Source organism: Xiphophorus hellerii, chromosome 17, assembly GCF_003331165.1.
Source record: "Xiphophorus hellerii strain 12219 chromosome 17, Xiphophorus_hellerii-4.1, whole genome shotgun sequence".
Taxonomy (NCBI): domain Eukaryota; kingdom Metazoa; phylum Chordata; class Actinopteri; order Cyprinodontiformes; family Poeciliidae; genus Xiphophorus; species Xiphophorus hellerii.
The window spans coordinates 20,649,318-20,675,139 of NC_045688.1; the positions used below are offsets into that span (position 1 = coordinate 20,649,318).

Genomic DNA, 25,822 nt, shown 5'->3' on the forward strand with positions numbered 1-25,822 from the left:
TGAAAAACACAGAAGGAAAGCTTAGACGAGCTTAGATGAAAAACAGTATGATGAGGATCAGATAATTCAAGAGTTTTAGATGCAAGATATTAAGCTTTATATTTCTGGCCAAAGTTTGTCAATGACAATCTCTTATCCATGAGGAGTTCTGCTCTAGTTGGAAAGGCAGAAGCAAATTGTGACAACCCCTAAGACGGTGGTAGAGTTAATATTCATGTCTGCTTGGTGAAGAATATGATTCTCAGTTGTCCTTAGCAGGAGCAATCCTGAGTGGGTAAACAGAAAACAACTGGACTTGATTTTGCTTATCAGTACCAGATTTGTAAATGTAGCCAGATCATTTACTCTGATATGGTGTATTGTAGTACTAAGAGAATTTCTTAGTATCCTATTTTCTGTTATTTTACTACCCCCTTGTGGCGGGATTTAAGGTAGGTTTTGTTTTCCATTAAAATTCAGTCTAACGTTTTCGGCTTGCAACGTGGTAGAGCGACAGTCTGTTTCAAGCCTCAAGTATCTTTGTCCGAAAGTAGTGTTATTGTGCTCAAATGTTGTCTGACATAAGTTTGTTTGCTAGTTTTTGTTTCATCTTAACCTTGTTAAACATGTCCAGCCTTCGTGGCACTACGTGTTAAACATTCTGTCTTTCATATATCAATGTCTGTACTTGAGACGTGCAAACTGCATATTTTCTTTATGCTCGTTTTTCAGTTTTACAAAAAAAAAGAACTAATTAAAGCTCAGACGGCTCAACGTTTGGAGTTTTTTTGTTCGCTGTTCGCTATCTGTCTAACGCAGTTCAGCACACCTGTGTAAGGACAGAATAGTAAAAGGACAGTTACACAGCCGGCTGGGAACAGATTCACTGTCGTCGACCACACTGCAATTAGACAAGGATATCATGGAGCAACGAAGGCAAACAGACTTTGAAGTCTTGTCTCAAGTTGCAGCGTCCAAGTCATCTGGGAGAACAAGTAAGTCCTCAGCCAGTGCAGCAGCTACCAAGGCAAAAGCTAAAGCACAGGCAGCCCTGGTAGAAGCCAGGTATGCAGCTCAAGAAGCAGAGATGATGAAAGAAAAAGCCCGCATTGAAGCTGAAAATCAGAAATTGTTAGCTCACGCAGAACAACGCAAAGCAGAGTTGGAGGCAAATCTGTATGTCCTAAAAGTAAACAGGAGTGCAAACGCAGCCTCAGCAGAAGCTGCAGTCTATGAAGCCGCAGCAGCAACAGAGGTGGATTCCCTTGAAGAAAGAACCCAGATCTATCCTGAAGATCGCAATCAACGTACAAGTGAGTATGTGCAGGCCCACTACGTGACACTAAACGCTCAGCAGCAAGCTCCGGTCTCACAAGAATCACCTGCCATGCCCATAAGTGCAGAACAAGTTCGTCCTGACCCAATGCCGTGGTTTCCAATTCATAACAAGGAGCCCCGTTTTTCTAAGCTCTGCACTGAAGATGAAGAAACGCCTGGTGCACAAAACAGAAGTTACCCACCTCATTTTCCTCCACCAATGTCGCACGCATCCAGTCTCAGAGAGTATCCGTGTGAACCAGCACAAGTAGCTGATCTCACCAAATACCTTGTCAGAAGGGAGATGGTAAGCTCTGGGCTGCTAAAATTTGATGACCGTCCAGAAAACTACTGGGCCTGGAAAACTTCCTTCCAAGACATTACTGGAGAGCTCAACTTAACAGCACGAGAAGAACTTGACCTGCTGATAAAGTGGCTAGGTCCAAACTCATCTCCTCAAGCCATGCGTATCAGGTCAGTCCATGTCCACAATCCATCATTAGTTGTCGCTATGGTGTGGCAAAGGCTAGATGATACATATGGTTCCCTTGAGATAATAGAAAATGCACTTCTTCTAAAGCTAGAGACTTTTCCAAAAATATCCAACAAAGACAACCAGCATCTTAGAGAACTCGGGGATATTTTAATGGAGGTTCAGTCCGCTAAGTCAGGTGGAAAATTACTAGGTTTAGCCTATCTTGACACAGCAAGGGGGGTTAACCCAATTGTGGAAAAGTTTCCCTATGCCTTAAAAGAACGCTGGATTACACAGGGTTCTAAATACAAGGAAGAACATAATGTTCCCTTTCCACCCTTCAGCTACTTTGTAAGTTTCATATGTAGTCAAGCGAAAACCCGTAATGATCCAAGTTTTATGTTCTCTACATGTAGTGCTATGACTCATGTAAAGTCAGAGAAACCGTTAAGACACAACAACACTTACAAAACAGTGTCAGTGAGAAAAACTGAAGTTGCAGTCGCACCTGCAGTCATCAACAGTGTATCAGAAAAGAAACTAGAAGAACCAGCTGAGAGATGCCCGATACACAGTAAGCCACATCACTTAGCAAAGTGTCGTGGTTTTAGAATGAAGCACTTAGATGAGAGAAAAGCTTATCTAAAAGAAAACTCCATTTGTTTTCGTTGTTGTGCATCCACTAAGCACTTGGCCAAAGACTGTAAAGTTTCTGTGAAGTGCAAAGAATGCAACAGCAACAAGCACCTTACTGCTTTACATCCTGGTCCTGCTCCTTGGGTTACAGAGGTTGAAGCAACACAGCAAGAGCAAGGTGGGGAGCAGGAAAATAGTCCATCTCTGGAGGTCACTTCAAAATGTACAGAGATCTGTGACACATCTCATGGACTCAGATCCTGTTCAAAAATCTCATTAGTGAACGTGTACCTTATTAACGATCCTAACAAAGCACAAAAGATATATGTGGTTTTAGATGACCAAAGCAACCGATCTCTTGCGAAGTCAACCTTCTTTGACATGTTTGGCATTGATGCAGTTTCCACCATTTATACACTGAAGACGTGTGGAGAAATAAAAGAGGCCACAGGAAGGAAAGCTCACGATTTTGTTGTCACATCTCTGGATGGAAAGACTCATGTAGCTCTCCCACCTCTTTTAGAATGCATACTATGCCAGATGATCGCTCAGAAATTCCTACGCCTGACATCGTGCAGCATTTTCCCCGTCTAGCTCCTATTGTAGGTGAAATACCTCCAATTGAGCCAGAAACGCCCATCCTTCTCTTATTGGGGAGAGATGCCCTGAGTGTCCATAAAGTACGCGAACAGTACAATGGTCCACACAACACACCTTACGCCCAGTGGCTAGATTTGGGCTGGGTCATTGTAGGTGAGGTGTGCCTTGGAAGGGAACACAAACAAACAAAGGTGAACGTCTACAAAACAAATGTGCTAAACAATGGCCGCACTTCTTTTCTTGAACCTTGTCCTGGTGTAATCCACATAAAAGAGAAGTTCAGTGATCCCATTCAGCAAACTATAAACCACTCATTGGACATCACACAAACAGCTGCAGTCAAACTAACTGACAATCTGGGGCTTATTGTGTTCCAAATGAACCCTGATGATGACAAAACAGCCTTATCTATTGAAGACAAGATCTTTCTTGAAATCATGGACAGAGAGGTTTATATGGATAATGAAAATCACTGGGTGGCACCACTGCCATTCCGTACACCACGTCCTCTACTTCCCAACAACAGAGAGCAGGCTTTGAAGCGTTTCACTGTTCTGTTACGGACACTAGAGAAAAGAAAAGACATGAAAGAACAATTTACTGAATTCATGCAGAAGATCTTTGATAACGACCAGGCCGAAGAGGCACCACCACTTAAACCAGGAGAAGAATGCTGGTACCTACCAACATTTGGAGTGTACCACCCCCAGAAACCAGGGAAAATACGAGTTGTGTTTGACTCAAGCGCCTCTTACAAGGGTGTTTCACTAAATGACATTCTACTCAGGGGGCCTGACTTAAACAACACATTGCTTGGTGTTCTACTGCGCTTTAGGCAAGAACGAGTTGCAGTTACTGTAGATGTTGAGCAGATGTTTTACTGCTTCAGAGTCAAAGAAAGCCACAGAAATTACCTTCGGTTTCTATGGTTCCAAGATAATGACCTCAGAAAAGAAATTATGGAGTTTCGCATGAAGGTGCCGGTTTTTGGCAACAGTCCTTCCCCTGCTATTGCAATCTATGGTCTCAGACGAGCAGCTGAACTTGGAGAAGAAGAGTATGGCTCCAACACAAAGCAGTTTATCTTCCGCAACTTCTATGTGGATGATGGACTGGTCTCAGTGGACAACGAAAGGCAGGCCATCGAACTCTTAACGCAAGCAAGGAACATGATGGCAGAGTCAAATATAAGGCTTCACAAAATAGCTTCAAATGTCAGTCATGTGATGAATGCATTTCTTCCAGAAGAAAGAGCGGCGGACCTCAAAGATTTGGATTTGGATGTTGACCCTCTCCCTCTTCAGCGAAGCTTTGGAGTGAGCTGGAACCTGGAAAATGACTGCTTCACATTTCGAGTTGCTAAGGACAACAAACCTTTCACCTGCAGAGGAATACTTTCTGTTGTCAACAGCCTCTGTGATCCCCTTGGTTTTGCTGCCCCAGTTACAATCCAAGGAAAGGCATTGTACAGAAAGTTAACTGTTGGACAGCAAGATTGGGATGAGCCTTTACCAGCAGACCGAGAGGCAGAGTGGCTAAGGTGGTCTGATTCACTTACCGCTCTTGAACATCTCCAAATCCACAGACCATTTGTTGAAGTATCAGCATCGCAGGCTCAGAGAAGAGAACTATGCATTTTCGCAGATGCTTCAACAACAGCAATAGCAGCTGCAGCATACCTCAGGGTCATTGACACTGGTGACCAATGTCATGTTGGGTTTATCATGGGCAAATCTAAGCTATCACCATCATCTGCCCACACTATCCCACGCTTAGAATTATGTGCAGCTGTATTGTGAAGGTTATCCTGCAATAGTCAGCCCCGCCCACTCCTCACTACTCCCCAGGGCTGCCTACTGACCAGTTCTCCGTCTAACAGGTCCGGAAAATCTCTGAGACCTGGGTATTACCCTAAAAGTACTCTATAAGAGATAATCTATTTAAACTGGTGGCGAAAGTGATTCGTCTAGCTCTAACTACCTCCGATCCAGAAGTTATGACCCTTTACAGTTAAGAAACAATCAGCTGAGTAGCCCTCGCAGCTGCATAATTCCAATAACCACTTCTGTTAACGGTAGCCCACTTTCTAAATCATAACTTGCACTTGGAACCGGCTAGATTATGTTTAGTGACTTAGATGTAAGTCCCAGGGTCATTATTTACTCTCACCAAAGGAAATTATGAAGCCTCCTATTTACTGGAATCATGTACATTAGTTTTACCTTAATTAAAAGAACTGGACAAAGATTAAATGACTCTATTAATTCCAATGTCCACCAACCTCATTAGAATTTTATAATATAAATTTATTAAGCAAGCTTAAGCAGGGATATGCGACATACAAATCAATAATCAATCGTATATAATTCAAAAACAGTGTAATAAGATTTACATGTACAATCATACTACCCTATCTCCTTTCCCTAATTTAAGTCGCACGTTCTGAAATGGAATTTCAATGAGCAGATTCAACTCATACCCAGGTGATGGTGAATCTTTTGGCAACAGGAATTTCTTGCGTCCTTGGTTGAGGTCTTTGCCTGGTGTGGAAAAACCCTCCTCAGAAAGGAAGCAAAGCAGAAAGGGTCTGAATCCTTTTGCAAAACCCAGTTCTTTATCCCTGAGGGAGCTTTGTCCTTCCTCCAAGTCTTGTTGCAGAGTTTGAAATTGCTGGGTTGAGACGAGACCAACGGTCGAATAAAGAACCAGAGATGGGGCGATGGGACCCAGTCCTTTCTTAGCGGTGTGAAGTCCGAGCTCCCCTGTGGTTCTGAAGTGCGGTCCGTAGCTCAATCTGCTCCTCTGTGAGTTGTCTCATCTTCTGCGCCGCCGGACTGGGAACAACTGGTTCCTCTTTTCAGCCCGTTTTTATACATTTCTCCACCATGTGTGTGTATGGGGGGGGTTGGTCTACGTGACTTTCTTCACATCTGCTGTCTCTCATGAAAAAGTCCCCACATTTCACAACCTGTTTTTGCTGACCGTAGTGGAAGTTCCCGTACTTCCCCATTCCCCGTTGCCTCAGCGAAACTCACCGCACCACCCATCCTGTGCGCTCTGGCCATCTGTTCAGAACTGCTTGCGACATTTCCTGTTATCAGGGCTGTACTGCATTTCTCTCTGTCCTATAATTCACTATCATTTATTATAATTCATTAAACACATTCAATCTGTTGTTAAACCTGTTTGAATTGATTACATAAGATCACAACTTTATATTCATTGACAATAAATCACATCTTTCCTCTTATTGTTAATCATTAACAAAAATCATTACATAGTTAAATCATTACAGATCATTAATCAGAGATTCTTTGCAGAAAGTTATTGAGTGATTACTTATACTCATATTATTCAGACTTATTCAACTTAATTAACTTTTAATCAAACTACAAGATTATTTTATTTCTCTCAGGCCTCTATGCACCTCTTCTGCATGCACCCGGAAAGATCTCACACCCTATGCCAGTTTTCTTGACAATTGGCAGTGGAATTGTCTCAAGTGATCATAGATGAAAGCAACATCGAGTTTCATGCAGTGAACTTCTACCCAGACAGCCGAATAGTTCTAGGCTACATCCATAATGACACCCGCAGATTCTATGTATATGTGGCCAACAGAGTTGCTCAGATTCGCAAGTCTACCAAACCAGACCAGTGGCATTTTGTCACTACTGACCAGAACCCTGCAGATCATGGGACTAGAGCTGTATTAGCAACCCAACTGCAACAGACCACCTGGCTCTCCGGACCTCGATTCCTCACACTGCCTGACAATGAGCCAAGAGATCTAGAACAGAACAAAAATACTTTTGATCTTGTGCAGCCTTCAACGGATGTTGAAATTTGTCCTCAAGTGATTTCTCTGGCAACAAAAGCAGAAGAAAAAGGGCTCGGATCCCACAGGTTTGCTCGTTTCTCAAGTTGGAAGTCTTTAGTAAGAGCAATCAAATCTCTAATTCATGTTGCTAAGTCATTCTCTAAAGCTTCAAGCACATGTAAAGGTTGACACAGCTGCAATCTTGCCAATACTACAGAAATCTCACAAGAAGAACAGCAATCATTCAGTGCATTCAAACTGAGACTTACAAAGAGGAGTTTGAAAGTCTTCAAAAAGGAACAGACATCCCCTCAAACAATCCTCTTGGAAAACTCGACCCTATTATTGATGGTGGGTTGTTAAAGGTCGGAGGACGCTTACAAGCAGCAGATCTTTCAGATGTAGAGAAACACCCTGTGATAATTCCAGGTAGTCATCATGTTGCCGTTCTTTTAGTTCGACATTACCACAGCCAAGTAGCTCATCAAGGCAGACAGTTCACTGAAGGTGCTCTGCGCTCAGCAGGTTTATGGATTATTGGTGGCAAGAGACTAATTTCCAGCACTCTTCACAAATGTGTAACCTGTAGGAAACTTAGAGGCCGCTTAGAAGTGCAGAAGATGGCTAGTTTGCCCTCTGACAGACTTGCGGTTGACCCACCGTTCACTCATGTAGGCCTGGACGTCTTTGGGCCATGGAATGTCAAGTCTCTACGCACAAGGGTAAATAACACCGACTGTAAAAGGTGGGCAGTAATGTTCACCTGTCTCAGTACCAGGGCCATGCATATAGAGGTCATAGAGGCAATGTCAACTTCAAGTTTCATAAACGCCTTATGTCGTTTCCTCTCAATCAGAGGACCTGTCAAACACTTACGATCAGTCCAAGGGACAAACTTCATTGGTGCGTGTAAGGAGTTGCAAATCAATGTTCAAGACCCAGAGATCACAAGTTATCTACGGGACAAAAGCTGCACCTGGACATTCAACGCCCCACATTCATCTCACATGGGAGGAGTCTGGGAGAGAATAATTGGACTCGTTCGACGCATTCTTGATGCCTTGTTATTGCAAACCTCAACCACCCGCCTCACACATGAGGTTTTGGTCACCCTCATGGCAGAGGTCATGGCCATAATAAACGCCAGACCCTTAGTTCCTGTTTCAAATGATCCTGAATCACCTGAAGTTCTCTCACCTGCAGTGCTTCTAACGCAGAAAGCTGGTGCTGTTCCTACACCACCTGGAGATTTTGAACTCAAAAACCTTTATAAGGCCCAGTGGAGCCAAATTCAAGGTCTTGCGGATTGCTTTTGGAAAAGATGGAGACAAGAGTATCTTCATACACTGCAGACAAGGCAAAAGTGGAACGAAGAAAGGCGAAATGTCAAAGAGGGTGATGTTGTTCTCGTAAAAGATAATCAAGTAAAACGCAATGAGTGGCCTATTGGTATTGTGGTCAAGGCCATTCCCAGTGGAGACAACAGGGTGAGAAAAGTTGAGGTTAACATTGTGAAACAAGGTACTGTTAAAACATATCTTAGGCCTGTTATTGATGTGATAGTACTGTTACCCGAAACTGCCACAAATGTTTGAATAAGAGTGGTATATTTCCTAATATACCAGACCGGGAGTGTATTGTAGTACTAAGAGAATTTCTTAGTATCCTATTTTCTGTTATTTTACTACCCCCTTGTGGCAGGATTTAAGTTAGGCTTTGTTTTCCTTAAAATTCAGTCTAACGTTTTCGGCTTGCAACGTGGTAGAGCGACAGTCTGTTTCAAGCCTCAAGTATCTTTGTCCGTAAGTAGTGTTATTGTGCTCAAATGTTGTCTGACATAAGTTTGTTTGCTAGTTTTTGTTTCATCTTAACCTTGTTAAACATGTCCAGCCTTCGTGGCACTACGTGTTAAACATTCTGTCTTTCATATATCAATGTCTGTACTTGAGACGTGCAAACTGCATATTTTCTTTATGCTCGTTTTTCAGTTTTACAAAAAAAAAGAACTAATTAAAGCTCAGACGGCTCAACGTTTGGAGTTTTTTTGTTCGCTGTTCACTATCTGTCTAACGCAGTTCAGCACACCTGTGTAAGGACAGAATATATGGTCATATAGTCAATAATATCAATTTTCATCTGCATACTGATGTCAGACACATTGGAAACTGTATGAAAAGAAGCAGCAATTAATACTTTACTGTTAATTAACATTCAAATTATCCCACCACTGCTCTGTCAGTGGTGGCATATGGCCCCTTCCACTGAGTCAGGCTTTGGTCCTGCTGGAGGTTTCTTCCTGTTAAAGGGGAGTTTTTCCTCCCCACTGTCGCTACATTCATGTTTGGTATGAGGAATTGCTGCAAAGTCAAAAACACAATGCGTGCAATTTTTGCTACATACTTGTCCAGTGAATAGTGCAATCAATGACTTGATGCATTGACTTACAAGAGTTTTCTTGCAAGCAAACCCATCAAGAATCTTGCTTTGACAGAAAACTTTTTAAACTATGAGCTAGTCTTACTGTTTAATAATTAGGAATAACTGGAATCCATGTGTGTTTGAATTGAAATAACATTTCTGTAAAGTCCCTCCAGATGACATTTGTTGTGAAATGGAAGTACATAGATCAACTAAATTGAAATGTTTCACTTACACAGATGTTAATGAAAAAGTGAATTGAAATGTTTGTTTTTCAGTTAGTTGCATAATATTTAGGCAAAATAATAGTTGGCCAATAGATATTCATAGATATTCTCCTGAAAAGGTTAAGACCTCACTTTTACTTTCTAAGACATTCAGGTTTGAGATTTATTAACATTTTGGATCAAACAACATTTAGAAGGATTTACCTTGAAGGCATATTTCTTACTGATGTGATCGTCCACAGACAGCATGGAAATGTGAAAACTGGGCAGCAGGATACTTCCCAGGATGCTGTCCTCCTTTTCATCTGCAGAAATGACAAAGGAAAGTTTGACATAATTCATCAAGACATTCAAACATGAAGTGACTGTCTAAACCTGAACCTCTCTGAAGTGGTTTGTCTATCAAACATGAAGGCTGATGTGTATAAATGTTGGCTTTAGATGTCAGTGATTAATGATTTCCTCTTTTTTGGTTGTATAATATTTTGACCTGAGTAGTTGTAAATATTATACAGCATATTGCTGATGGCTTAGTGAAATGCATGCCTTTCAAATTGTTTTAAAAGTATTCATAAAAACAGAATGGCCATGCTTTATTACACCAACGACTTCCTGCCCGCCCGCCTGCTTCAGGACATGATGTCACCCAGATCACCCTTCACTGTGGATTCCCCCCATTGGCCGTTACTGGAATTTTCTCAACAGATGCAAATCTTTATCAAGCATGGAATAAAGAGAGCAGCCCCTTTAATATCTTCTTTCTTCTTCAGTCCTTTCCTCAAACAACCAGACTCACCAATGCAGCAAAGGAAAAAATGTCCTGAAACCTGGTGCTTTAAAGAAAACAATGCAGCAGTGTAACCAGATGCAGCTTCTGTTTGATGGTTGTAAAATAACCAGCAAGGTGGTGGAGTTGCTGCCTGATGTTTGGAAGAAATACAAAGCAGCAAACAAAGAAAACATTTGGGAACTTGTTTTTCTTTTAGAACAAACTTAACAACCTGATAAAGAAGTCTGGTTTGGTTATGGTTCTGGTTCTGGGGAAGACTGTGGCACCTCTGGAGATTTTCATGAAATCAAGAAAATGATGGGAAACCCTGATCATCCTCTTCATCAGAGTGTCTTCAGTCAGAAGCCTAGACCGTAATACAGACTGCTTTAGGAGATCCATCATGTTCACAGCCAGCAGTCTCTACAACAATGCATTAAAGAACCTTGAATAATACGACATACAACATTTAATTTTGGGATCAAAAAAGGATGATGTGAATTCAAATGAATGTTACGCTCTGGTCCGTGTTCTTTAAATCAGGACTCAAGGGGATAATCCAGAGTTTGCTGCTTTGATTTTGACTCTTTACAGTAGAGGATTTAAAGACTTTAAACTATAGTTTTCAAGAATAAACAGCCTGTAAAAAATACAAAGGCAGAACTCAATGTTTAGACTTAATGCACCGACTGCAGTAAACAATCCATTTATTCTCAATATGACCTCCAGATGCAGATGGATTCAAATATATGATCCAAGCTGTTTCTGTCATGTTCTGTGTTTTCTGTGTATTTATTTAGAGTTTTCTGTGTCCCCGAGTCTTCGTGTTGTCCTGTCTTCCCCTTGATTGTTTCCCAGCTGTGTCTCGTTTCTGTGATTACCCTCCCATGTATTTAATGTCACCTGTGTCTCAGCGTCTCTGTCGGGTCCTCGTCTAATGTGCATTCAGTCCTTCGTGTTGTCCAGTCGTTTTAACGGTTGCTACCGACGTCGAGCCCTGGCCTCCGCTCGGCCGTGCTGCCCGTTGCTTGGACTGTGTTTTAATCATTAAAAGATCATTTATTCATCTTACCTGGGTCTACAGCGTCTGCCCCACCACCTCAACACACCGCAATTCATGACAGTTTCATTGTTATGATGGGCAGGAGACAGAAACTCTGAGCCCTGAGCTCAGCTACAGATCCTGCTTTCTGACACAGACCCCCACTCTCACCAAATACTAAGTCTTTTCAAGGTTCAAGTTCTTCTTCCACAGCTTTATGCCTGTGCTGTCCTAAAGGAGTCAAATGTTGAACAAGGTCAGATAGTTAAAGTTTAGAAATTACTCCAACACCCACAAAGGTTCAAGGTTCAAGTCCCAAGTCATTTGTGTAAAAGTTCAAGTCAAGTCAAAATTCTCTGAAAATGTATTCAAGTCTAAAGTCATAATAATGGTGACCCATGTCTGACTTAAGTCCAAGTCCCGAGTTCCCACCTCTGTGACATACTATATACTGTACTGTTTTAAATCTGACTTAGTTTTTATGGAGGTAATCAGACAGTGACAGTCTGCTCTGGACTGACCTTCCTAAAACTGAAGCTCCATGTGGAACCTGCTGGAATATGTGTATCAAACTTCAGCAGGACGCATGCTTAGAACTTTGATAAATGGCTTTAGTTGTTCAAATGCCAGGTTTGATCATCAGTGCATCATCTCACTTTGCTAGAGTGCATGTAAATCTAGTTTTTGATTTTAACGAGAAGAGGTTTTCTGTGGCAGGGACGCTCATCGTCTTCCCCCGAGGCCAGGAATAAATGCAGAGGTTCCAAATTCTGCTGGCATCTCTTAGAACCAAGTGATCCAACAAGTAGGAGAAAAATGAAAATAAGAGGTGGTTTATTATTAGGTAGACAAGGATGCTGTCCTTCTTGAAGGTGTCTCACCTCTCGCTTCTCTAGCTGGTAAAACCAATAAACATCCAATTCCTCTCTGTGTTTATCATCAAAATGGCAGCTGATTGCATTCTGGGAGCAACTAATTTGTCACTTTAGAAAGATGGAAAATCTCCTTTTAAGTGTTTAGTAGAAATGAAGGATGGACAGATACTCTTTGTGAAGAGAAAGTTCTTCAATTAGTGTGGCCCTGCAGCATGGGAACGATTCCTTAAACTGTAATAGTCCTTGTTAGAATGACCTTAGTTTAGTAATAAAAACACTATTTTCATTCTAGTGAGAAAATGTCCCATTTTGTTATCTTGTTACATTGACGCATTAAATCCAACCATTGGACTGCAGCTGGGGCAAAGCTTAGAATTTGTTAAAAATCCATCCATCCATCCATTTTCTTCTGCTTATCCGGGGTCGGGTCGCGGGGGTAGCAGCTTCAGAAGGGAGGCCCAGACTTCCCTCTCCCCGGCCACTTCTTCTAGCTCTTCCGGATGAATCCCGAGGCGTTCCCAGGCCAGCCGAGAGACATAGTCCCTCCAGCGTGTCCTGGGTCTTCCCCGGGGCCTCCTCCCCGGGGAAGGAGGCCCCGGGCACATCCTGGATGTGCCTGGAACACCTCACCAGGGAGGCGTCCAGGAGGCATCCTGACCAGATGCCTGAGCCACCTCAACTGGCTCCTCTCGATGTAAAGGAGCAGCGGCTCTACTCTGAGTCCCTCCCGGATGACAGAGCTTCTCACCCTATCTCTAAGGGAGAGCCCAGCCACCCTATGGAGAAAACCCATTTTGGTCGCTTGTATCCGCTATCTCGTTCTTTCGGTCATGACCCAAAGCTCATGACCATAGATGAGGGTGGGAACGTAGATCGACCTGTAAATCGAGAGCTTCACTTTTTTGGCTCAGCTCTCTCTTCACCACGACGGACCGGTACAGCGTGCTTGATGGCAGACGCTGCGCCAATCCGCCTGTCGATCTCCCGCTCCCTTCTTCCCCCATTCGTGAACAAGATCCCGAGATACTTGAACTCCTCCACTTGGGGCAGGACACCCCCTTGACCCGGAGAAGGCACTCTACCCTTTTCTGGCTCAAGACCATGGCCTCGGATTTGGAGGCACTGATCCTCATCCCGGCCGCTTCACACTCGGCTGCGAACCGCTACGGCGAGAGTTGCAGATCACGACCTGATGAAGCCAGAAGGACCACATCGTCTGCAAAAAGCAGAGATGAGATCCTAAGGCCACCAAATCGGATCCCCTCAACACCTTGGCTGCGCCTAGAAATTCTGTCCATGAAAGTGATGAACAGAATTGGTGACAAAGGGCAGCCCTGGCGGAGTCCAACTCTCACCGGAAACGAGCCCCACTTACTGCCGGCAATGCGGACCAGACTCTGACACCGGTCATACAGGGACCTGACAGCCCGTATCAAAGGGCCCTGTACCCCATACTCCCGGAGAACCCCCCACAGTGCTCCCCGAGGGACACGGTCGAACGCCTTCTCCAAGTCCACAAAACACATGTAGACTGGTTGGGCGAACTCCCATGCACCCTCCAGGACCCTGCCGAGGGTGTAGAGCTGGTCCAGTGTTCCACGACCAGGACGAAAACCACACTGCTCTTCCTGAATCCGAGGTTCGACTATCCAACGGACCCTCCTCTCCAGGACCCCTGAATAGACCTTGCCAGGGAGGCTTAAGAGTGTGACCCCTCTATAATTGGAGCACACCCTCCGGTCCCCCTTTTTGAACAGGGGGACCGCAACCCCAGTCTGCCAATCCAGGGGAACTGCCCCCGATGTCCATGCGATATTGCAGAGTCGCGTCAGCCAACACAACCCTACAACATCCAGAGCCTTAAGGAACTCCGGGCGGATCTCATCCACCCCCGGAGCCTTGCCACCGAGGAGCTTTTTAACCACCTCGGCGACCTCATCCCCAGAGATTGGAGAGCCCAACCCAGAGTCCCCAGGCTCAGCTTCCCCAATGGAAGGCATGTTGGTGGGATTGAGGAGGTCTTTGAAGTACTCTGCCCACTGGCCCACAACGTCCCGAGTAGTTGTTAAAAATCATTAACACATTTTGCACCTTATTAGTATTGTACTGTATGTGGCAGCATAAAGTAGTGCATAATAGTAAGCAGGATGGAAAATAACACATGGTTTTCAGCACTTCTTCACAAATAATCTGCAAAGTATGGTGTGTATTTCTATGCTTCTGCTACCACCATGTATCACTACTGAAGATCTTAGTGAAGAACGTAACCCTGCTTTAAACTTTTCCACAACGTCTGAAAATGTGATGGGTCCCTTGGTCTCTAATGTTCTCCAACAAACTTCTGAGACCAGAACCAGAACAGCTGAATTCAGATCCAGATCACATTATACAGCTGGACTCTGTGTTAAAACCATTAAAATACAGTGTGTGGTCATAACATGACAAAATGTTAACACACTTAAGGTGTCTCTGCATGACCCAGCAGCCTCTTCCAGCATTCTGTGTGTGGGGGGTAGGGGGCCTTGTATTTGTATAAGGCTCATTTTTCCAACAACGTTGTGAGGACTGACTGCTCCTTCAGGCTCCATAAGAGGAAGTGCTATTTTTGTTATGGTGTGAATAAAAATTTAGGTTATACATAAGTTTAGGCTACAAAACAGAATGGAAATCAATCCCAAGTTCCTGGCTGTGAAGACAGAAAGATATACTGTGTGTGCGTGTGTGTTCTCACCACGGTAGTAGAAGAGGCACATGTCAGACAGCACAAACCACCTCTTTTTCCACAGCTTCATGCCTGTGCTATCCTGAAGGAGTCAAAGGTTGTACAAGATAAGATAGTTAAAGTTTAGAAATAACTCCAACACCCACAAACACACACCATTTATCTTTCTGCACGCTGTCCATTCTGACGGGTTTTACTTAGCAATTTCCCTCTCATCCTCCTTTATTTTGTTTGCGTGGAGCTGAGGACCAGATCCTCTGCTGCTGTGGTACACCTGTCACTACAGCAACAGGTATTTACCAAGAGTCACACTCAGCCATTAGGGGCTCTGGGTAAATCCTCCTGACATTTCAATATGGGATTTTACCTGTGGGTGGAGGTAAGTTAGGGATGCTTTGAAGTGAATTGAGTGTCATCTCAGAGGAAAATTAGGGACAGTATTGGAACCCCTGAAGCTGAGGCAGAGCTAATGACTGCATATACACTGCTCAAAAAAATAAAGGGAACACTTAAACAACACAATATAACTCCAAGTAAATCAAACTTCTGTGAAATCAAACTGTCCACTTAGGAAGCAACACTGATTGACAATCAATTTCACCTGCTGTTGTGCAGATGGAATAGACAACAGGTGGAAATTATTGGCAATTAGCAAGACACACTCAATAAAGGAGTGGTTCTGCAGTTGGGACCACAGACCACTTCTCAGTACCTATGCTGTCTGGCTGATGTTTTGGTCAGTTTTGAATGTTGGTGGTGCTTTCACACTCGTGGTAGCATGAGACGGACTCCACAACCCACACAAGTGGCTCAGGTAGTGCAGCTCATCCAGGATGGCACAACAATGCGAGCTGTGGCAAGAAGGTTTGCTGTGTCTGTCAGCGTAGTGTCCAGAGGCTGGAGGCGCTACCAGGAGACAGGCCAGTACACCAGGAGATGTGGAGGAGGCCGTAGGAGGGCAACAACCCAGCAGCAGGACCGCTACCTCCGCCTTTGTGCAAGAAGGAACAGGAGGAGCACTGCCAGAGCCCTGCAAAATGACCTCCAGCAGGCCACAAATGTGCATGTGTCTGCACAAACGGTTAGAAACCGACTCCATGAGGATGGTATGAGGGCCCGACGTCCACAGATGGGGGTTGTGCTCACAGCCCAACACCGTGCAGGACGCTTGGCATTTGCCAGAGAACACCAGGATTGGCAAATTCGCCACTGGCGCCTTGTGCTCTTCACAGATGAAAGCAGGTTCACACTGAGCACATGTGACAGACGTGACAGAGTCCGCCGTGGAGAGCGGTCTGCTACCTGCAACATCCTTCAGCATGACCGGTTTGGCAGTGGGTCAGTAATGGTGTGGGGTGGCATTTCTTTGGAGGGCCGCACAGCCCTCCATGTGCTCACCAGAGGTAGCCTGACTGCCATTAGGTACCGAGATGAGATCCTTAGACCCCTTGTGAGACCATATGCTGGTGCAGTTGGCCCTGGGTTCCTCCTAATGCAGGACAACGCTAGACCTCATGTGGCTGGAGTGTGTCAGCAGTTCCTGCAAGATGAAGGCATTGAAGCTATGGACTGGCCAGCCCGTTCCCCAGACCTGAATCCGATTGAGCACATCTGGGACATCATGTCTCGCTCCATCCACCAACGTCACGTTGCACCACAGACTGTCCAGGAGTTGGCGGATGCTTTAGTCCAGGTCTGGGAGGAGATCCCTCAGGAGACCATCCGCCACCTCATCAGGAGCATGCCCAGGCGTTGTAGGGAGGTCATACAGGCACGTGGAGGCCACACACAATACTGAGCCTCATTTTGACTTGTTTTAAGGACATTACATTAAAGTTGGATCAGCGTGTAGTGTTATTTCACTTTAATTTTGTGTGTGGCTCCAAATCCAGGCCTCCATTGGTTAATAAATTTGATTTCCATTGATGATTTTTGTGTGATTTTGTTGTCAGCACATTCAACTTTGTATAGAACAAAGTATTCAATGAGAATATTTCTTTCATTCAGATCTAGGATGTGTTATTTGAGTGTTCCCTTTATTTTTTTGAGCAGTGTATATAGTTGGAGCAAGTTGAATAGTGTTCTGTAAGGCTGTCCTTAGGGAAGCAAGTTGCTGAAACAGTGGACTGGAAATATCTTACTGTGACAGGGTGGAAAGGTAGCAAGACTATAAACCAATGAACAGTCTAGCCAAGTAGTTTAACAACAGAACTCTGGATTCAGTATGTTCAGTATGGACTCTATATACAGAACTGAACCAAGCTCTTGTGACTTTCCTCATTCTTTCTTTTCAACTTCATGTAAAAGGCGTTACATGTTTATGTTGTATGTTACATTTTACACTGTTTATGTTGAAAAACCATTACCTGTTTATAAAGCCAGTTTCTCTTGACCACAGGGGCATTAAGGTTCCGCTTGATGGAGTTGGATCTCTTGCCGAAATTGTGGACTTTTTTGGATGACCTAGAAGGCTTCCAAAGCACAAAAATGAAAGTGAATAATTAATACATACAGTACATGTTCTTACAGACTAAAAAGTTTAAGGCCAAAAATGACTGAAACTGAGATTAAGATTTCTGTAGTTGACTGTGCTCACAAACAGGGTCAGGCTTGAGTGTAAACTCCTTAAGGTTCTTAATAATATGTCAGACTTAGACTCTCCCAGAATAATTCACATCATAACAGAAAGTGGACAGCAAGAAAGATTTCACTTCCTCACTTTTTTAAGTTAAAAAGTCTCATAATTCCCTGCAGCTTGAAAAATTTCTCCTTCTAAAGATTCATATTCATATTCTACTTTTTAAAAAAGAACATGTTTTCACTATTCAGACAGAGGGAGGTGAGGGGAGGTTCTCTACCACCTTTACTTCCTCATTTCATCATCAAGTGTCCATAAGAAGCAGAACATATGAACCTTTTTTAATGGGTGAGCTTACATCAAAGTAAAGTTACAATTAATTTAATGTGATGTAATGTTGGTCTCATGAATTAAATATATTGAGTTGTAACACCAGCAAATGAAGTGTTTGAAGTAAAGTTACAACCCAAAGTAGCTTTTATAGCTAATAAAAAGCACCAACAGAGACAGATAAATGTGCCACTTCAAAGGAAAAATATTCTACATCTTTCCTGTATGACAGTTTACTCGTGCAGGTGACAGGAGCAGATGTGCTTTGACTAAACTGAAATGAAAGGAAATTGTGAATCCCATTTTATTTAACACATCACCATGTACTGAGGATCTGTTGTACTGTTCAGTTTCTGTTCTATTGTTTTAGTCATAACAGTAACTCACTCTTAGCAACAGATAAGAGACGAACTCAAACTCAGAGATGACCCAGTTACCCCCTCTCTTCTACTGTCATCCAGCTTTGTTCATGACAGATATTACAGAAATTGATAACACTGACATTCCAAGAAAATCCAGGGACTATGATCAAAACTATTGGTTTATTTAAGCCAAGATTAGGCTAGAAATGCTAAATTAACTTCTTCTAAGTGCTGCAAATACTGCAGAGTAAATATTGTGTGAAAGGCACTTACCCTCGTAGATGAGGTGGTGGTGACAGTAGTGACAGTGGTAGCTGGGCTGCCAGGGAAGGTGCTGTAATCTGAGCCACCAGTATAGTTAGAGGCCTCACTCATGATGCTCATGGGACGCTCTTTCTTGTCAGTGCTGCTTTCTTGCTCTGCTGAAGCCTTTGGAGCTGGTCTGAAAAGAGGCACAAGACAGAAAGTGTATTGAACATGTTCTGAAAGAATATTGAAAATATATCCTACACTGACAATTAGTAGTATTGTGGTTGATAAAGTTATCATTTGTCAAATGTTATGTGAGGAAAGCAAGCATAGAAAAATAAATAATAATTATAGTAGCTTCAGATCACAGTTATCCTTGAGTTCAAGGCAAGTTTGAAAATATGTACATGCCACGTCTTTTAAAAAAAGAATGTTGTTCGCCAAGATTCAGATTGAGCTTACAGATCTAAACATGCATTTTTTTATTATTTGCTTATAAAACACGGATCTTTGGAACTGTGTGAGATTGAATATACAAAAATAAAGTTGGGCTCAAATGGTGAAAATAAACTCAGATGTTCTAAGGACAAGTTCTGGTTTCTGTTGTGTTCCAATATGTCCATATATAGTCTAATTTTATTATTCAAACAGATTAGACTAAAGACTGGCATAAAGCCAGATGGTAGTCCTGCTGTCTATTGAACATCTCTAGCCATTGATGCAAAATTAATAATAATAATAATAATACTTTATTGATCCCCTGTAAGGGGGACTGTTACTGACACATTTCTATCACAACATGAATCACCTTTTTTTTTAGAAGTTCTAGCTACACTGATTCTTTAATGGGACTGGACAACATGAACCAGTCTTCCCACATTAGATACTTGGGTAAGATGTGGTTGACCAGGACTCTGTGTTTCATTCTCTGATTTCCCATTCGTTAACCATTTAGTGCCGCTTCTTATTGATAAAGATCTAAATACTTTTTGTTTGTTGCTTTTTTGCTTCCCACCCTTTAGTATCATAGATACAGGATTTATTTGCTATTTAATATAACCTGGTTACCATCAGGTGACACAGAAACAAAATAATCAAGATCAGCTTTACGATCATTTAGAGCTCATAAAGCTATGGCTGACTGGTGTTTCTGCTGTGTAGTGACTGGTCGCACAACCAAGTTGACAGGAGTGTTGCCAATCTTTAAGTCTTCATTTGCCTGCAAAATAGCCAAGGACTTGTTGTAAACCAAATACCCAGCACCTTCACCTCATCACAAAGGGCCCTGCTTCATTCTCTTAATGAAATTCTCACTGCTGGGGCCATTTAAAAGTAAGCAGAGGAAAGTGAAAGACAAGGACGACTGGCGTGAACAAACATGAACAAAGATGTACGTGCCAGAGGGATAAGCTATAAATAGAAATAAAGAAAGCAGAAATCTGGAGTGGAGGACAGCACAGAGATGGTGCCTGAATCCAGCTATTATTCTCTGATTGATGACTTAGACATATGCTTCCATTTTTAATTAATTACTTTTCAACACGGTCTGACAAACTACGAAAAATCAATTGCTTTTCGGCCCTAATTGGGTAGAGGGATAATGTTTGAAGAAGACAATACAAGGCGCCTAATGGGATTAAAACAACCAAGTGACAGCTTCGTCTACCAGCTGGAGGTCAACGGAATTTAGGCAGATTGCATCAACAAGAGCAAACAGTGGCTTCAATCCGTCTCATTAGTATTATAAATGTTACTTCACTTGATTAGTTCAAATTGATAATATGAATCAGTTTTTTCTTTTCATTGTTCATTATATATATACTGTATATCTTTATTCATTATTATAAAGATAAAAGTAAGAACATGTTGGACCATTTTTAATACCAAACGTTGATCTATATGTGTGTTCCCAGTCATATTTTCGTAGATGCTCCTGCTTGTCTTCTGATAGGTTCATGTGTGAGCCAAGACAAAAGACTTTAAATGTGCTTAGCATTAAAGATGTTGCCTGCTGCAGGTTGGAGATTATTGGTGAGAGCGAGAAAGAGTTAAAGCATCAAGGCTGCTACAAGCTGGAGCTGCAGCAGAACTTTCAGTCAGCTAAAGAATTACCTGATGAATCTTTCAGTGTAATGGTGAACAAACTTTCCTATATTCAGACTGGAGGTAGGGTAAGGAGGGAGAGATAAACAAAAATCATATGAATCAATTGGTGACTACTGGAAACAGACACACACATTACATGAAATATTTAAGTACAAATTGACATTCTTTTGAACAGAGGTCTGCGATGGACTGGCAACCTGTCCAGGGTGACCACGCCTCTCACCCTTTGATTGCTGGAGATGGGCACCTGCATACCTCCTGACCCCACTGGGGACAGGGGTGTAAGAAAATGGATGGATGAACAGAGGTGTTTTTATGTTTTCCTGCAAATGTCCACATTATTCATTTAAAGTGAAGGTAATCATCTGTTTGCTTTCCCAGACATGACCTGAACTTTCCATCAACCACACTCTGCAGCAGCTGATCTTTTACTTTTCTGCACAATTCATGAGTCTTTGTTTCTCCAAAGTGGACCATCATGTTGCCTGGCTTGTCAGTTGTACACATGAAAGGAAGATCTGTTAATAATAAGACAAAGGCAATACAAAACAAAGGGAAAAAACTGGTTTATCTGGCCTCCAAACCTCTTTGGATTGGGTACAGAAATGACATCCACTACAAAACTGAACACTTAGTAGACTTTAAGTATTTTGCTTTTTATGTAATATAAACGTGCTTGATTAGTATATTTTGAGTGAATTTTTGTGATTGAATTATGTTTAAAATATACTTAGAATGTATATTCAGTATATTGGCATTACATATTTTATATATTAGTGATTACAATATGCTACAATTACACTTTTGGTTTACTATAATTCCTAATGAAGTACAATTTTTAGTTACTTAATGTCTTATTATTCTGCTTTGCCACTTTGTACTTTACATGCTTCATTCACACTACAGTACTGCAAACACATCAGGTTACCAGAAAACAGAAGGATCAATTACAACACACTTTCCAGGTGAAACTAATGACATTGTGCTTTCAATATATTACCATTTTGGTGACATTTATTTGATGGGGTGTGCATAAGACTGACATAACACTTGTCATCCAACTTTTAAAGCAACTTCTCATTAAAAGTGTCATTATTTACTGAATGAAACTTCATTACACCTGTTAGTTTGTTCCTAACAGGTGTTATGTTTATGACAGTATAATGTCAGTCTTATTCACACCCCGTCAAATAAAGTGTTACCCACATTTATCAAGAGTACATTGCCAATATACTATCAGAGAATTGTACAAATTGTCAATATATTCAAAGTTTACAGATAACATTCTTATGAAAATTAGCACAATAAAACAATAGGTACACTTTAGAGGAAATGTGAAAAACATTTCACCAAGGACAGAGTATTGTTTTAATTCAATGTCACAGTATTCCTGGATTACTGCAGAAAAACTGACATTTCTCCTTTCTAACAGTGAGGATCAACAACAGAACATTCCCATTCACTGGACCACTGCACTTCACAGAAACCTACAAAAAAAAGAATAAAACAATAGAGCAATTAAACAGAGAAAGTTTTTGTATTTTAAAGAGTACAGAAAAACAGCAAAGAAAAAAGTACGACTTACAATTTTAAGAGGTTGTGGACTCTCTATGTATGTGGCATCATTAGAACTGATGATGATTGGGACCGGATGCCTGGAGTGAAAAAACATTTCTGGTGACTTCTTTGAAGTGGAAAAAATAGTCAGCAATATCATAAAGTCAGATGATGTTGGCATTGACTATGAAGCTGTTTTAAGTGTGGACTTAAAGGGAGACAATCTACCTTAAAATCTTTCCATCCATGATCTGAACATGCTGATCCTTGCAGGGTGGTGATTGGGGCTGGTGGTGCCCATCTCCAGCAGTCATCAGATGAGAGGCGGGGTTCACCCTGGACAGGTCACCTGTCCATCACAGAGCCCTGAAAGATAACAATGAATATAATGTATCAAAGAGAAATGGTAGATTAACAAGAGGAATAAATACTGTCCAATTATTTTTTAAATCAAATCATGTCTATTAAACACTTAGTGTCAGTAACACACCAGTTTTTGCTGTTAAAAATGTGGCCAGCTGCTCAGTAAAAAAATGTTTTAAAAAATCCTTCCACCATGAAGACGATGTGGAGCTTCATCCTCAGAACTGGTTGGTGATCTGGTGAAGCCAGAGCCTCTTCTGAGACAGGAAAGTCTTTAGGTTTTCTAATCGATGATCCCTGGCTTCCTCTTTCATCTTCATTTGCTTAGACTGCAAAAATATGTTGAAGATAAAAACTATAATGAACGAGTTATAACAGCCTTACAATATTAAAGTCTCTTTGGCATCTGAGCTTAATTAAAACCAGGTTAAGTTTATGAAGAAAACTATATTAAAGTCGCAACAAACAGCCTCCATGCAATTATAATATGAAGCTGAATGATTGTTATAATAATAATCATAAAAGCCACAATAAAGTTAATAAAGTAATTATTTCTGAAACCAACGTAAGTTTGTTTATATCTTTACTGCACTCTTTATAATTAAACAAAGATAATTAGCATTTGGAAGCAAACTTACCACAAGCTAGCAACACGTTAGCATGCTTTGTCCCGTCGGGCTCCTTTCGTGACCCACATTTAATTTCCATCGGTTCTTGTCCTGTTGTGTTGTCTTTAACTCGGGCTAGGACGTCACCAGCTTTAATTTACCAAAACTATCAAGGCTCTCTCTACTTTTAAGGCAATATTATGCGAGTAAAAATGGCGAATTTGAACAGCGTGTGTTATCTTCTCTGGCTTCTTGGCTTTTCTTCTTTTTATGGCGCTTTTCAAAAACCTGTAAATGTGCAATACCGCCACCATCTGGTCTGGAGTATGAACTGGCGCTAATGCCATTCACTAATAGATCTTACATTATACATCTGAAAATGGATTGGGTAAAAACAGCTTCCGTGTTTTAGTTAAAAAACTGAAAACAACAGATCATATTCAGAGAGATGTAGAACTAAAGATACCTGCTACATTTAGTGTTAAGGACAAGTTTTGTTTTTGTTGTAGAACTGCTGTCACTAAACTGTCAATTTTTGATATTTTGACACGAACACAGTATTTACTTTGTTAAACAACATTACATCAAGTATAAATTTTATTATTTTTTTATTCTTTGCCATTTTAACAAAAATAGTAAAAGATTATTAAGGCACCTAAAAAGGCATACTTTATTAGCCTAAAATATACACTGAGATGTAATTTAAAACATACTGAAATTAATAATTTAAAGTAAGCGTTAAATTAATGTTAACATTTTTTATTTTGAGCATATATTTTAAAATATACACAGATAATCAGCGCTGCATGGCTTATAGATGAAAAAAAATTAGAGGTGTGGTGTGTAATCACAGATTTATTCTATTTTGTTTGTTGTGTAGGATTTACCTGTATATTTCTTTTACAATATCATCTTCCTGAATTTTATTTATTTTAATTGTTTACTGGTTATCCTTGAGGGGCAGAACATACACTATATTGTCAAAAGTATTCCCTCATCTGCCTTGATTCATATCTGTTCCCTATTCCTATTCCCTAATCCATAGGGTTCAATATGATGTTGGTTCACTCACTGTAGCTAGAACAGCTTCTACTCTTCTGGGACGGCTGTCCACAAGCTTTAGGAATGTGTTTATGGGAATTTTTGACCATTCTTCCAAAAGTGTATTTGTGAGGTCACATACTGATGTTGGACGAGAAGGCCTGGCTCTCAGTCTCACTCTAATTCAGGGATCCCCAAAGTCGGTCCTCGAGGACCGGCATCCTGCATGTTTTAGTTCTCTCCCTGGTTTAACGCACCTGGATCAAATGATGGCTCGTTAGAGGCCTAAGAAGAGCATTGACTTGCTGTAAAGGTTGTCGGTACCACCAGGGAGAGAACTAAAACATGCAGGATGCCGGTCCTCGAGGACCGACTTTGGGGACCCCTGCTAATTCATTCCCAAAGGTGTTCCAGTGGGTTGAGGTCAGGACTCTGTGCAGGTCAGTCAAGTTCATCCACACCAGACTCTGCCATCCATGTCTTTATGAACCTTGCTTTATGCTCTGGTACACAACTCATGTTCAGCCTAGCTCCAAACTGTTCCCACAAAGTTAGCATCCTGGAATTATCCAAAATGTCTTGGTATGCTAAAGCATTCAGAGTTCTTTTAACTGGAACTAAAGGGCCAAGCCCAGCTTCTGAAAACCAACACCCTCCACCAAACTTTACACTTGGCACAATGCAGTCAGACATGTACTGTTCTCTTAGCAACCACTAAACCCAAACGTGTTCATCAGTGTTTTATCTTTTAACCCACGTATACAAACAGCAACCATCACAAAACGTTCTCTCACTGAAAACACAGCAGAAACTTTTAATCAAATCTACTCTTCTTCCTCACCCTTAAGCTGTAATGATGTAGATAAGTTGGTAAATGACTTTCAGTCTAAAGTCTCAGATATTATTGATTCCATTGCCCCAATTAAAATGAAGGTTGTGTCTGGTAAAAAGAAATCTCCATGGAGAAATGCACAAACAGTTAGATCTGCAAGACAACTCTGCCGTAGGGCAGAACGAAAATGGCGTAAAACTCAACTTCCCGTTCATTGTGACATCTATAAAGAAAGACTACGTAACTATCATTTAACACTAAAACATGCAAGAGAGGCTTTCTTTGCAGATGTCATAAACAAAAACATTAACAATGCTCGAGCTTTATTTGCAACAGTTGACAGAATCACAAACCCTCCTGTGACGTTACCGCCTGAATTCCAATGTATTGCCGCCTGCAACCAGTTTTCCAGCTTCTTTTCAGAGAAAATTCAAAAAATCAGAGGATTAATCTGCACATCCACTATAAAGTCAGTACCAATGCTGAGACCAAACAAAACAAATACAGGAAAAATGACCCAATTCCAACTACTTAATTATAAAACCCTACAGCTTCAGTTATTATAACTAAAAACCAGCGATCAGGCCCGAAACCTGGGAGTAGTGATGGACTCTGACCTGAACCTCCAGAGTCACATAAAGACAGTTACAAAGTCGGCCTTCTATCACCTGAAGAACATTTCCAGGATTAAAGGACTAATGTCTCAGCCAGATCTAGAGAAACTCATCCATGCGTTCATCTTCAGTCGTATTGATTATTGCAACAGCGTCTTCACAGGTCTGTCCAACAAATCAATCAAACAGCTGCAGCTGATCCAGAACGCTGCTGCTGGCGTTCTCACTAAAACCAGGAAGATAGAGCACATAACACCAGTTTTAAAGTCCCTCCACTGGCTCCCTGTAGCTCGAAGAATAGA

The 25,822-nt window shown here is 41.7% G+C and overlaps 1 protein-coding gene and 1 long non-coding RNA gene across 11 annotated transcripts in view; both read right to left on the minus strand.

Annotated features, from left to right (window-relative positions):
- The window catches only part of LOC116737092 (pleckstrin homology domain-containing family A member 5), a 158,595-nt gene that overhangs the window by 45,572 nt on the left and 87,201 nt on the right, over positions 1 to 25,822 (minus strand). For 6 of the 9 annotated variants that reach the window (XM_032590072.1, XM_032590068.1, XM_032590067.1 and 3 more), the window contains exons 5-9: positions 20,512 to 20,559; positions 18,424 to 18,592; positions 17,247 to 17,351; positions 14,890 to 14,962; positions 9,677 to 9,777 (exon numbers count right to left, since the gene is read on the minus strand). In XM_032590072.1, coding sequence (XP_032445963.1) covers positions 9,677 to 9,777; positions 14,890 to 14,962; positions 17,247 to 17,351; positions 18,424 to 18,592; positions 20,512 to 20,559 — 496 coding nt within the window. The remainder of the gene's footprint in view (positions 1 to 9,676; positions 9,778 to 14,889; positions 14,963 to 17,246; positions 17,352 to 18,423; positions 18,593 to 20,511; positions 20,560 to 25,822) is intronic. The other 3 variants (XM_032590066.1, XM_032590073.1, XM_032590069.1) reach the window with 1 other exon arrangement.
- On the minus strand, positions 21,055 to 24,903 carry LOC116737104 (uncharacterized). Of its 2 annotated transcripts, XR_004342734.1 has the most exons (6): positions 24,328 to 24,903; positions 23,064 to 24,296; positions 22,553 to 22,754; positions 22,291 to 22,428; positions 22,091 to 22,160; positions 21,055 to 21,992 (listed from the first exon to the last, which is right to left on the minus strand). It is a non-coding gene; the product is annotated as an uncharacterized LOC116737104 (long non-coding RNA). The 2 variants fall into 2 exon arrangements; XR_004342733.1 differs by having other exon boundaries at positions 23,064 to 24,903.